General features: G+C 41.9%; 1 protein-coding gene across 2 annotated transcripts in view; it reads right to left on the reverse strand.

Moving 5' to 3' along the window:
* The window catches only part of CRB2 (crumbs cell polarity complex component 2), a 151,941-nt gene extending 143,044 nt beyond the window's left edge, over nucleotides 1–8,897 (reverse strand). The window contains exon 1 of one of the 2 annotated variants that reach the window (XM_033961166.1): nucleotides 8,644–8,897. In XM_033961166.1, coding sequence (XP_033817057.1) covers nucleotides 8,644–8,716 — 73 coding nt within the window. In that variant the 5' untranslated portion in view covers nucleotides 8,717–8,897. The remainder of the gene's footprint in view (nucleotides 1–8,643) is intronic. The other variant, XM_033961167.1, reaches the window with a different exon arrangement.
* Nucleotides 8,898–12,235: the final 3,338 nt, after the last annotated feature.

Genomic DNA, 12,235 nt, shown 5'->3' on the forward strand with positions numbered 1-12,235 from the left:
TGTATGGTCACCTTAGGTATGCCCCCCCAAAATAAAATAAATGTTTTAAGCAGTATACATTGAACTAATAAAGCATCACACAGACTGGGATAGTGATCAGCAGGCAGAACACACAAAATTCTGTTAAGAAGAGTGCTTTTCTTGCAAAGGTGATGATATTACTCTGTTGAATGTCAGATACTAGGGATGTGCTGTTGTTTGCAAATGACATGGGAAATGTCAATGACATATACCATGCTGCTGCTGGTCATTACAATCCAAAAATGAGCGAAAAAAAGCATGTAAATTTGTGTTATATTGTGCACTCTTTCAAAAAAATTAATACTCTGTTTGGGAAAATGGCACACTCTTTCCAAGAGTGCACATTCTTTGTACATGCACATATTATTGGGAAAAAAGTGTGCTCTCAGTGGCGTAGCGAGGGAGGTTGGCACCTGGGGAGATGGTGCCTGGCATCACCGCCCTGTGCGCCCCCCATTCTTCCCTGCCACTTGGGTGCCCCCGCCCCATGTACCTTTTGAAATGTTCATCGACGCGAGCAGCATCTGCCACCTGCTGCGTGCGCCGGCCTCGACTCCCTTCGGACGTCACGTCCTGGTCCCACAACCAGGACGTGACATGAGAAAGGAGCCAATGCTGGCGTGAGCAGTAAATGGAAGATGCTGCTCACGCCAGCGAACATTTAAAGAGGTATGCGGGGAACAGTGAGGAGAGGTATTGGCAACGGCGCCCCCCACAAAGATGGCACGTGGGGCGGTCCGCCCCCTTTACTATGCCACTGTGTACACTCTTTCATAAAGAGTGTGCATTCTTTTGAAAGCATACCCACTATCCTAAGGATTCTAAATATGGTGGTCAAAGCTCCGTGCACACATTTGGGCACACACATAATGTGCATGTGCAATTTAATTGAGTAATTAGCATCAGTAGTTGTGTGCTAACAATCAATTATTGGTGATAACACTTTTCTATAAGATACATGTAAATCTTAGTGCGCAACTGAAAAGAGGGGTATGGCTATGGGAAATGAATGAGTAGGTCAGGGGCATTCACTATAGATAAGGCCATACTGGGACAGACTGAAGGTCCATCAAGCCCAGTATCCTGTCTCCAACAGTGGCCAACCCAGGTCCCAAGTACCTAGCTAGATTCAAAGTAGTAAAACAGATTTTATGCTGCTTATCCTAAGAATAAGCAGTGGATTTCTACAAGCCATCTCAATAATGGCTTATGGACTTCTCTTTAGGAAATTATCTAAACCTTTTTTTAAACCCCGCTAAGCTAACAGATTTTACTACATTCTCCGGCAACAAATTCCAGACTTTAATTACATATTGTGTGAAGAAATATGTTCTCTCATTTGTTTAAAATCGACTACTTAGTAGCTTCATCACATGTTCCCTTGTCCTAGTATTTTTGGAAAGAGTGAACAAGCGTTTCACATCTACCCTTTACACTCCACTCAATATTTAATAGACCTCTATCATATCACCCCCTGAGCCTTAGCTTCTCCAAGCTGAAGAGCTCTAGCCACTTTAGCCTTTCCTGATAGGGAAGTTGTCCCAAATCTTTTATCATTTTCATACCGTTCTTTGTACCTTTTCTAATTCTGCTATATCTTTTTTGAGATACAGCGACCAGAGCTGCGCATAGTATTCAGGTTGCAGCTGTACCATAGAGTAATACAAGGGTATTATAACATTTTCATCTTTGTTGTGCACTATTATAGAATATTGGGGGATTCATGCCTAATTTACATGCAAGGATTTATATCAGGTTTCAGTTGGTGTAAATCTTTATTTCCAAATTTGGGTGCCCAACTCATTTATAGAAGACCTCCCATGATAAAAAAAATGTCAACGACACAAGAAAAATTTTCCGGCTGCTCCTACTTACTAAGCTTGTCTAAGGCACTGAAGAGTTATACAGTTAAGTCTTTGACACCTGTAGCTTTCATGAAATCTCTGTATGTGAAGGGCCCTTATATATATATATTTTTATTTTTTATTTTTTTTTTTTACCTCAGGTTCAAGATTTCCATTTGTCAGAAATCTGCAAGGGTAAAGGTGACATGTTTAAAATCAAATTGGGTAAGAGAACATCCCCATTGGGAGAAGATAGACACTAAAGCAGGGGTGTCAAAGTCCCTCCTCAAGGGCCACAATCCAGTCGGATTTTCAGGATTTCCCCAATGAATATGTATGAGATATATTTGCATGCACTGCTTTCATTGTATGCTAATAGATCTCATGCATATTCATTGGGGAAATCCTGAAAACCCGACTGGATTGAGGCCCTCAAGGAGGGACTTTGACACCCCTGCACTAAAGTGAGCTTAGGTTTCAGCAGAGAGACCTTCCCATCAACCCTATTATCAACCAAAGGAAAAGGAAATTAGATGGTTTAAAGAAGATAAAAAAATATAAGACAAACATATCAGAAAATAAATTATATTTTCTGTTTATGAAATACAGGTGAATTTCAAAGAGACTAAAAAACAGTTAAGAAATTAGCAACAAGATATTTTGATGAGAGTGACCTCTCTTTGCAGGATCAGGAAAAATACAGGAAAAGCAGATATCTCGTGGACTCCAGTTTTATGTACAGATAACGGAACAGTTTTCAAGAGACATTCTCCAGCTTAGTTACCTACAGCAGTGATTCCCAACCCTGTCCTGGAGGAACACCAGGCCAATCGGGTTTTCAGGCTAGCCCTAATGAATATGCATGAGAGAGATTTGCATATGATGGAAGTGATAGGCATGCAAATTTGCTTCATGCATATTCATTAGGGCTAGCCTGAAAACCCAATTGGCCTGGTGTTCCTCCAGGACAGGGTTGGGAACCACTGACCTACAGAATGTCTTTTGACACTAGTGTCTGGGCATTTATATATTTCACACCTATTATGTACTGATAACTCTACAGTAGAGATTAAGCGAAGATCAGAAATTTCTTTTATTCTAGCCTCCACTAATCATCAGAAGCCAAAGATTTACAATATACCTTTCAGTTGTTATTGGTAGAAAGCAGGTGGCTCTGTAATGGACACTTCCTAATTTAAACAAAAACAAAAAAGAATTGAAAAGTGGCCTTATTGGAGATAATTTTATAAATATACAAGGGCTTTAAAAAAATTTCCCCAGGGATTACAACACACAAATACACACAGTGACATGCGTTGGAATGTTCTGGTTTATGCCTATTTTATAAAATTACACACATACGATTCGCAAACTTCAATGTAATTGTAATATCTGGTTTATCCCTAGTATTGCATAAAGGCATATACCAGTATTCAACGTGTTAAAAAAAAGTTACCTCCAGTCACAGTATGCTCTGTCTAAAGCAGTGGTTCCCAACCCTGTCCTGGAGGAACACCAGGCCAATTGGGTTTTCAGGCTAGCCCTAATGAATATGCATGAAGCAAATTTGCATTCCTATCACTTCTATCATATGCAAATCTCTCTCATGCATATTCATTAGGGCTAGCCTGAAAACCCGATTGGCCTGGTGTTCCTCCAGGACTGGGTTGGGAATCACTGGTCTAAAGGATTTGAACAGCATAGTTGTAGGACTTTCAACTAGCGATTCAACATGGAGGGTACATTTTCAGGACCATCTATGTATATAAATTTCCTATTTGAATATTGCCTGCATACAATATGTATATTGGTTCACAAGATACATACTTATAGGTGTACTATAAGGAGGCTATGCCAGCAGTCTGTTTTGGAGAGGAGGAGGAAAATATAATACAAATTGAACATTCAACTCTACAAGCTTTATTTCCCACAGATAAAGTACCCTTACACAAAGCAGACACGAAATGTTCATGGGTAATTCAGAGCTGTGGCAAAGTGTGCAAAGTGTGTGGCCCACTGAAGGGAATAGACGTGGTTCTGCATCCCCTGTCCTATATGTCGTGTCTATCTGTCGTTAGATTGTAAGCTCTTCTGAGCAGGGACTGTCTATAAAAGTCAAATTTACAGCGCTGCGTACGCCTTTCAGCGCTATATGTGATAAGTAGTAGTAGTAAAAGTGATCAACATAATGAGCATCTCTAAGCATGGGTCCACAAATCTATTTCATGGCCCCTATACTGTAAGTGGGTGGGTCCAACAGAACTTGGCTGCTCAACCAACTGTGTAACAGATTGTCACAGCAGCATTTCATCATGGCACATCCTCCACCATGACTGTCATATCTTTAGAGGGAGCCCCCCCCCCCCCCACTGCTAGGGTAAATTTACTTTTTAGCATAAAGAGTGATTTGCTCTTGTACACCCCTTTGGATATTCAATATCTAGTTTCCACCAGTTGAGGGTATGCAAAACCCTTTTAAGGAAAGGTTCTAGTTCTAAGAGAAACAATGATGATAATTGCAGGCTATAAGATCTAATGTAAGAACATAAGAATAGCCTTACTGGGTCAGACCAGTAGCCCGTTCTCACGGTGGCCAACACAGGTCACTAGTACCTGGCCAAAACCCATGCTACCGAACCAGGGCAAGCAGTAGCTTCCCCATGTCTTTCTCAATAGCCGCCTATGGACTTTTCCTCCAGGAATTTGTCCAAACCTTTCTTAAAACCAGATACGTTATCCGCTTTTATCACAACCTCTGACAACGCGTTCCAGAGCTTAACTATTCTCTGAGTGAAAAAATATTCCCTCCTATTGGTTTTATAAGTATTTCCCTGTAACTTCATCGAGTGTCCCCTAGTCTTTGTCATTTTTGATGGAGTGAAAAATCGATCCACTTGTAACCATTCTACTCCACTCTGGATTTTGTAGACTTCAATCATATCTCCCCCAGCTATCTCTTTTCCAAGCTGAAGAGCCCTAACCATTTTAGTCTAGCCTCTAGTCCTAGTTCCTTTCTCTATTACCCTTTCTGCCCTACTCATCTATCATATCTTCTGAAGACCAGAGACTCGCTCAGCATTTCCCACTAATGGAGCTGCTCCACCATATTAAGATTTTGGTCACTTTGGTCCCCTTTTATCAAGTTGCTTTAGAGGGTTTAAAAAAAAATAAATAAATCGCTGGCTACTGCGGTTATAGCACTGATGCTCATAGAATTCCTCTGAATGTCAGAGCTTTTACCTTAGTGGCTTGAGATTAAAAAGTAAGGCAAGAAGTATTTCATCTTGTACAGAAACCATTGTGTTAGAATGCCCTGGCAAAAGAGCTGTATTTGAAACTTTTCTCTGTGGTTTTTTTTTTTTCTTGGAAATGTGTTTATTGTTAAGAGGAAGTAAAGATACAAGAGAGTTACACCAACATTTTTTGTTGTTGGGGAAGATGAGGGGCGGTGATCATGGGTGTGCATTAGACACTCCACTTCTCTATCTCCCCTTTCTTCCTTCCCATCTTCTCCTCTCTTCCTGTCACAGTGCTGTGCAAGGGGTCAGGCGGGTGCAGGATCAGTGGGTAATAGGTAGTTGAAATTGGGTAGATCAGAGAAGTGTTTTGGAGTGTTAGAGGGACATAAAATTTGCACATTGCACCCATCCCCACATGGCTTGATAAAAGGGGGCCTTTATCCTTTTGTCTATTTGTGATGTCATAATATGGATCTGATCTATATGGCGTTGCTGTGCTCTGATGGTGTCTTCACATTCCTAAGCAACCAAAGACAGACAACCAAGCAACCAAAGACAGACTACTACAGAAACTAAGGAAGAACCATCCTATCCTGAAAAGATGGATATGTAGAAAATCAATAAAAATACCTCAGTGTGGGGAGTATTTTACGTTCTAACCAGCTATCTTTCCAACTTAACTGTGCATGCACACAGATTCTACTTTGTCAGTGGTGCTGCAACCTTTTACGAAAATAAGAAGCCAACTGCTTTGCCCTTTCAACTGGTAGCCATGGCTACCGACAACAAAGACTGCCCGCAGCTCCCCTCTTCAAGCTGAAGTTTTAAGAAATGCAAAGTAGGAGAAAAAGAGGAAAAGTTAAGGAGAACTGAAAGCACTGAACAAAAGCAAGCAAAAATAAAGTGAAACCACCTCAAGACAGATTGCAATCCAAGTCACAGGATACTCCATGCCTGCCTGTATGTTGTTTTTTTCCCTCAAAATCAGGTGTTTGGGCTGACCTGGTGGTTTAGTGGCAATGTGTGCTGCCGGGCTGGGTTGCGGTAGCAATCATAGTTCCTGAGTAAGAAGTCATGTAATAGTGACATCTGGTGGCCATAGGGATATAAAAACTGATGGTGGAAGAGAACCGTTATAATTTAAAGGCCTATAATGCTACAATCCAACAAAGGCTCTTTCCAACTGAGCTGTAGCCACCCTCCCCCCTCCAAAAAAAAAACCAGGAAGAAAATCAGACCTTAAAAATAAAAAAACCCATAAGTGCTTCATAGACCAAGAACAACATTCTGAGCCCAAAGCAACCGAATATGATCATGCCTTACACCAGAAGGTTTTACCATGCAACACATGCTGCAAGTCAAATTAAACTAAACTAAACCAAACCTTAAGTTTATATACCGCATCCTCTCTATAAAGATAGAGCTCGGCACGGTTTACAGGAACTTTAATATAAGGAAGGAAAAACATAATAAGAATTAATGATTATAAAGAGGGTAGCAAGATTTACATTTTTTGAGAATAGGCTAAGTTAAGGGCACTGATATTGCAACACTAATCATCCAAAAACAACTACTTGCAAGGGCATTTTCACAGCTAGTGTAAACAATTTTCAAAGAGCAAGAGAGTGAGTTTTCCCAAGGTTTTTTAGCTGCAACACTGCCAACAGGAATTGAAGGGCTTTTGTTGTAATAAGACTGCAAAGTGTAGCCCTTATAAGTGCCCCCTACTTAGCCACTCCCACCAACAATTTAGGTGATTGTACGATTCTCCTCAGAGATCCGGGCAGGCAGAGAGCGCGAATACACCGACAGGAGCTTTTCACAAACTGGGCAGCAGGGGTGGGGAAAGGAAGAAGGTCTGCATACCTATTCCAAAAGAAAGGTATTAAAAAATAAAACATTTTTAAGTGCAAAAGCAAGAGAGACCTAGTAATACTCTTGATTTTGTAGTTTAAGCTACAGAGCCAAGAAACAGAGATATTGATATTGTAAAGAATTTAAAATCCTTCATCGCCAACAGAACTTAAACTTTATTTCCCATGATTTCATTAGCACAAGTCAAGTGAAAATATATTTTTTTAAAACATGATAATTAATGGAAAACATGGTCGGAGCAGTTCACTGCGGTTTGCTAATGTCTGGAGGGATCCCCCAAAAGATAGTGTTGCTTATTCCAGGAACCTAGCAGAAAGGGAAGGCTGCTAGCCAGGGATCAGCCCTTATTCACTTTGGGCTCCTTTTACTAAGCTGCAGTAGCATTTTTAGTGCACGCTAACCCCCTGCGCTACGTGGAAAATCTAACGCCAGCTCAATGGAGGCGTTAGCATCTAGTGCACGCTAAGTGTGTGCTAAAATCACTAGCGCAACATACAAGAACTCGGAAAATACCCTAATAGAATACAACAAAATACAACTTGAATTCTCATCCTAACAGAATACACCAAATTTAAATTTGGACTCTCGAGTTCAGGCATTGCCCTATTTTCAGTCCTCCCACCATCAAAAAATTATATATGCATCATATACTGGTACAGCTTTCCTCTCGTGGATTTTTTTCCTGGTTTACTGTACATATCATTATCCTGAGAATTATTATCTTGTAAACTGTTTTGCCTAATGCGGTATATCAAAGATAAAATAAACTTAGAAACTTGAATAGATTGCTACAGTCTTCATTTAGGGCTTCTTTTACTAAGCTGCGGTAACGTTTTTAGCGCGCGCAGCAGATTAGCACGCGCTAAACCCCACGCTACGTGGTAAAAGTAACGCCAGCTCAATGGAGGCATTAGCATCTGGTGCGCACGGCATTGTAGCGTGCGCTAAAAACGCTAGCGCAGCTTAGTAAAAGGAGCCCTGCAGGTTACCCCACTCTTCAAATATTTTAAGAATTGCTCAGAATTCAAAACAAATCCACAATATCTAAAGAAAGATTTTGGTCTTGGAAAGGAATGTTACTTCTGAAATGCATGCATTGTAGTAACAGATTGGGATTATGTCTTTTTTGCAGAGAAGACAAGAAAGTATTCCAGCCTGAATTTATTCTGGGTAACACTGGAGTGAAGTGAATGAAGCAGAATTCTGCAAAACATCCCTGCCTGTAGAAAATCTTCTATGTGATCATTACCAAGTAGAGTTAATCTTTTATTCACTACGTACATCTGTGCATCTATAATTATACGCAAACTCACATGTGTACATTCACCCCCTCTACCTGTTACACACTGAATGCAAGTGTTCGGCTGAAAGATGACCACAGGTTCCCCAAGTTTTTCTGACCCATTGGGCATATAAGAAATTAAATCAATTTAACAAGTGCACTTTAGTATCATATACACAAATGCTAGGAAGTTTTATAGTACAGTACATGCTAAATTGTCTCCTCTCAGGGTTTATTAAGGACACAATTACTTTTACCCACACATGTAAATAAAATCACTTAATCACGTCAATCCAAAATGATGTTAAAAATCCTTTTGTCACAGGATTGTAAACCCAGCAGTCAAGACAGACAGAAAAAAAAACAAAACCCTCAAACTTACCCCAAATGAAAAAGGAAAGTAGCAGCAACGTAATGGTATTATATAACCTGGTGTTCTCTTGCTTTAATCCCATATTGACTACTGAACCGTCAGGCCTGTTATTAATTTCAAAGCAAAGTCTCGGTTTGGATAGATCCTTGCTTGCTTCCCTGACATGCTTCTGGAAATCTTTCTTGTAGTTAGCTAAAGGGCTCAGAGGCACCCCATGCTCTGCCGACTGGGAAACTAGCACTGGAGCTGTGGACAGAGTCTCTGTCCAGTTTGAAACACTTAATTTGCATCAGAGGGAGGGAAGCAGAAAGTGGGGAGCGGACTGCAAGGAATGGATTTGGAAATCATCTTCCTCAGACACGTGCAGCAGTCATTTCTTCCCTTGGGTACTATCAGGACATTAAAAACGCACACACTCCAATATGTTTGTTTTACTCTCACAATTGAGATAATAATCAAGACAGGCAATTTAGATAATAATCAAGAGAGGCAATAATTACCTATTTATTCAGTCTGGAGGACAAATAATTATGTCTGTACCTATTGTATTCAGAAAGGCTTATATATTTAGCAACTCCCTATCTGTGGCTTTTCAACAGCACTACACATAAGTTCTCTATAATCCAGCACTATGGACTATATAAATGGTACCGGAAAAACTGATGCAGAACACCCACATATACTTAGAGCTATTCTCTAAACCAGTGGTCTCAAACTCAAACCCTTTGCAGGGCCACATTTTGGATTTGTAGGTACTTGGAGAGCTTCAGAAAAAATAGTTAATGTCTTATTAAAGAAATGACAATTTTGTATGAGGTAAAACTCTCTATAGTTTATACATCTTTCCTTTTATTATTAAGTCTTAATAATAATATTGTAATTTATAGTTAAAGAGACATATGATCAAGAAACTTTTATTTTACTTTTATGATTATGATAAATATACCGAGGGCCTCTTAATAGTACCTGGTGGGCTGCATGTGGCCCCTGGGCCATGAGTTTGAGACCACTGCTCTAAACGGTGCCTAAAGTTAGGCATGCGTTACAGTATACGTGTAGTGGCCGGCCCCGCGACTAAAATTTAGGGCAACCATTTATGCCACCTAAAACTTGGTGTAAATGCCCACGCCTAAATTCTTTGCAGATAGGGTGTATTCTATAACAGTGCGTGTATTTTTTTTAGAAATGCCCACAACCCATCTATGCCCCTTCTGTGGCCACACCCCCTTTGGAGATCCATGCATTAGCATGCACCACTTTTTAGAATATATTTAGAAAGTTGTGTGCGCAAATAATTGCTTGTTCGTGGCTAATTATTGGCACTGATTGGCTTGTTAAACAATTAATTTGTGTTCAATTTAACTGCATAGCCAAATTTGCACATGCAACTTTAGCTGTTACATGTAGAAATCCTGTGCATATTTGTGAATTGTTTGGTTAAACAATTCTCTGTATATTATAATAGAATCTGTATAGCACCAGGGTAGAAGTAGGACAGATCAAGGATGGGATGCCCAGCAGAGATACTCAGCCACAAGACGCTTAGCAGATAAAGTTGTGTATGCAAGACATAGAATACTGCCAGTTGTGCATGTAACAATATAATAATTAGCTGCTATAATTATCTGGCAGTAATTGGCAGCAGCGATCATAACTATCCTTAGTTGAGATTCTTTGAATTATACACACAAAATCCGTAGTGCACAACTGTAAGGGACCATAGACCTGGGAGGGGATGGGTGAGTCATGCTTAGCACCTACAGGTGCAGGTTATAGAATGCTATCAGCTATACAGTAGACAACAGTTTGAACTAGCGTAGGTGATTGCGCTTATAGGCCCCCTTTTATCAAGCCGAATTGAGGGTTTTTATTTTAACTGGCACACAGTTAGTATTCTGTATCAGCCACACTAGACTTGGACTTCAGTTTTCATGTACTACCTGCGTCTTTCCTTTATTGAGTACTAGTCTTATACCCCGTTACTTTAACGGGTGCTAGAATTTATATCTGTCTGTCTTTCTTTCTGTCTCTCTCCCTCTCGCTGTCTGTCTTTCTTTCTGTCTCTCCTCGGCTGCCCACCACCACCCCTTCACTGCTCCCCCTGTCCAGCAGCAGCCCTTCTCCCTTTGTTTTACCTCCCCTGTGTCCACCACCACCCCTTCACTGCTCCCCCTGTCCAGCAGCAGCCCCTCTCCCTTCCTTTTACCTCCTCCCTGTCTAGCAGCATCTCTTCCCTGCTCCCCCTGTTCAGCAGTAGGCCTTCTCCCTTTCTTTTACCCCCCGTCCAGCAGCACCTCTTCCCTGCTCCCCCTGTCTAGCAGTAGGCCTCCCTTCCTGTTACATCCCCCCCTGTCCAACAGCACCTCTTCCCTGCTCCCCCTGTCCAGCAGTAGGCCTCCCTTCCTGTTTTTCCCCCCTGTCCAGCAGCACCTCTTTCATGTTCTCCCTGTCCAGCAGCACCCTTTACCTGCTCCCCCTGTCCAGCATCCGACTTCGCCACAGCTCAACTGCCTGCACGTGCCGACAGCCGCCTCAAGACGCTGCGGCCTGCACGTGCCGACAGCCGCCACGCGCGCCTCAATCTGACAGCCGCCTCAAGTCACCCTGGTGCTGGCCTGCTCTCGGCATTGCTGCCACCGTCGCCATCCATGCTGGGCAGGAAGGTGGGCTCCATGAGAGGCCCGTGGGGCTGAAGCCGGTCAGCATGGCTGGTGCTCGGAAGGAAGAGTCCTGGTGTCTTCTAGCATGCATGCGCTCTCTTGCCGGCAACGGACCTACAGATCAGGGATCACAGAACATGGCGGTATGAGTGCGCATGCGTGATTAGGGTTTTATTATAGTAGATTAAAAAAAAAAAAATCATACAGATACCGTGAGCCATGATTAATGAACGTATTTCCCTCCACAGAAACAACAAGATAAAAGCACTGACTGAGGTAAGACTGGCCAGTGGCTATGGCTGGCATTAGGGGGTGAGTAAAACTGGGCAATTACCATGGGTCCCCATACCATGGGATGCCCCAAGCCTGCCTCAAGCTGAAGGAGGCATAGGCTTTCAGGCTGTCCCCTCAGTTTCTGTCCTGGGCCCCTGAATGTCTAACACTGGCCCTGCCAGTGGCCTAGTGTTAATGCTCTGCACTGCCACGTGAAGGACCTCAGCTTGATCAGGGCCCATGACTGAAGGGCTCAGGAGAGATACTATTGTTGCGCCCCCTAGCTTCAGCGCAACCTTGTCCCAGTCACACAGAAACCGATCTAATGTCACAGTGGTCTGTTCTGGTAAAAAATTGGAATCTCCTAGGACAAGGTTCATTTCCGTCAATTCGTTACTGAGATTTTAAAGAACTTCTGGGTGCATACAGGATACCCAGTGAGACACCAGCAAGAAAGAGACTGTCACACCAGGTTACCATTCACAATTAACAATTTTTATTGCACACTAAAGATGTTTCAGGAGTTGTCAGATGAATTTCGTTTCAAATGAATTCTTCACAATTAGCCACCCACCCTTTTTTTATTTTACAAAAGAATAGCATGTTTTTTAGCGCCGGCTGTGGAATTCTATGAGCGCTGGAGCTGTTATCGCTCCAGCTGGTGCTAA

The sequence above is a fragment of the Geotrypetes seraphini genome, chromosome 10 (assembly GCF_902459505.1).
Source record: "Geotrypetes seraphini chromosome 10, aGeoSer1.1, whole genome shotgun sequence".
In the NCBI taxonomy this organism is placed as follows: Eukaryota; Metazoa; Chordata; class Amphibia; order Gymnophiona; family Dermophiidae; genus Geotrypetes; species Geotrypetes seraphini.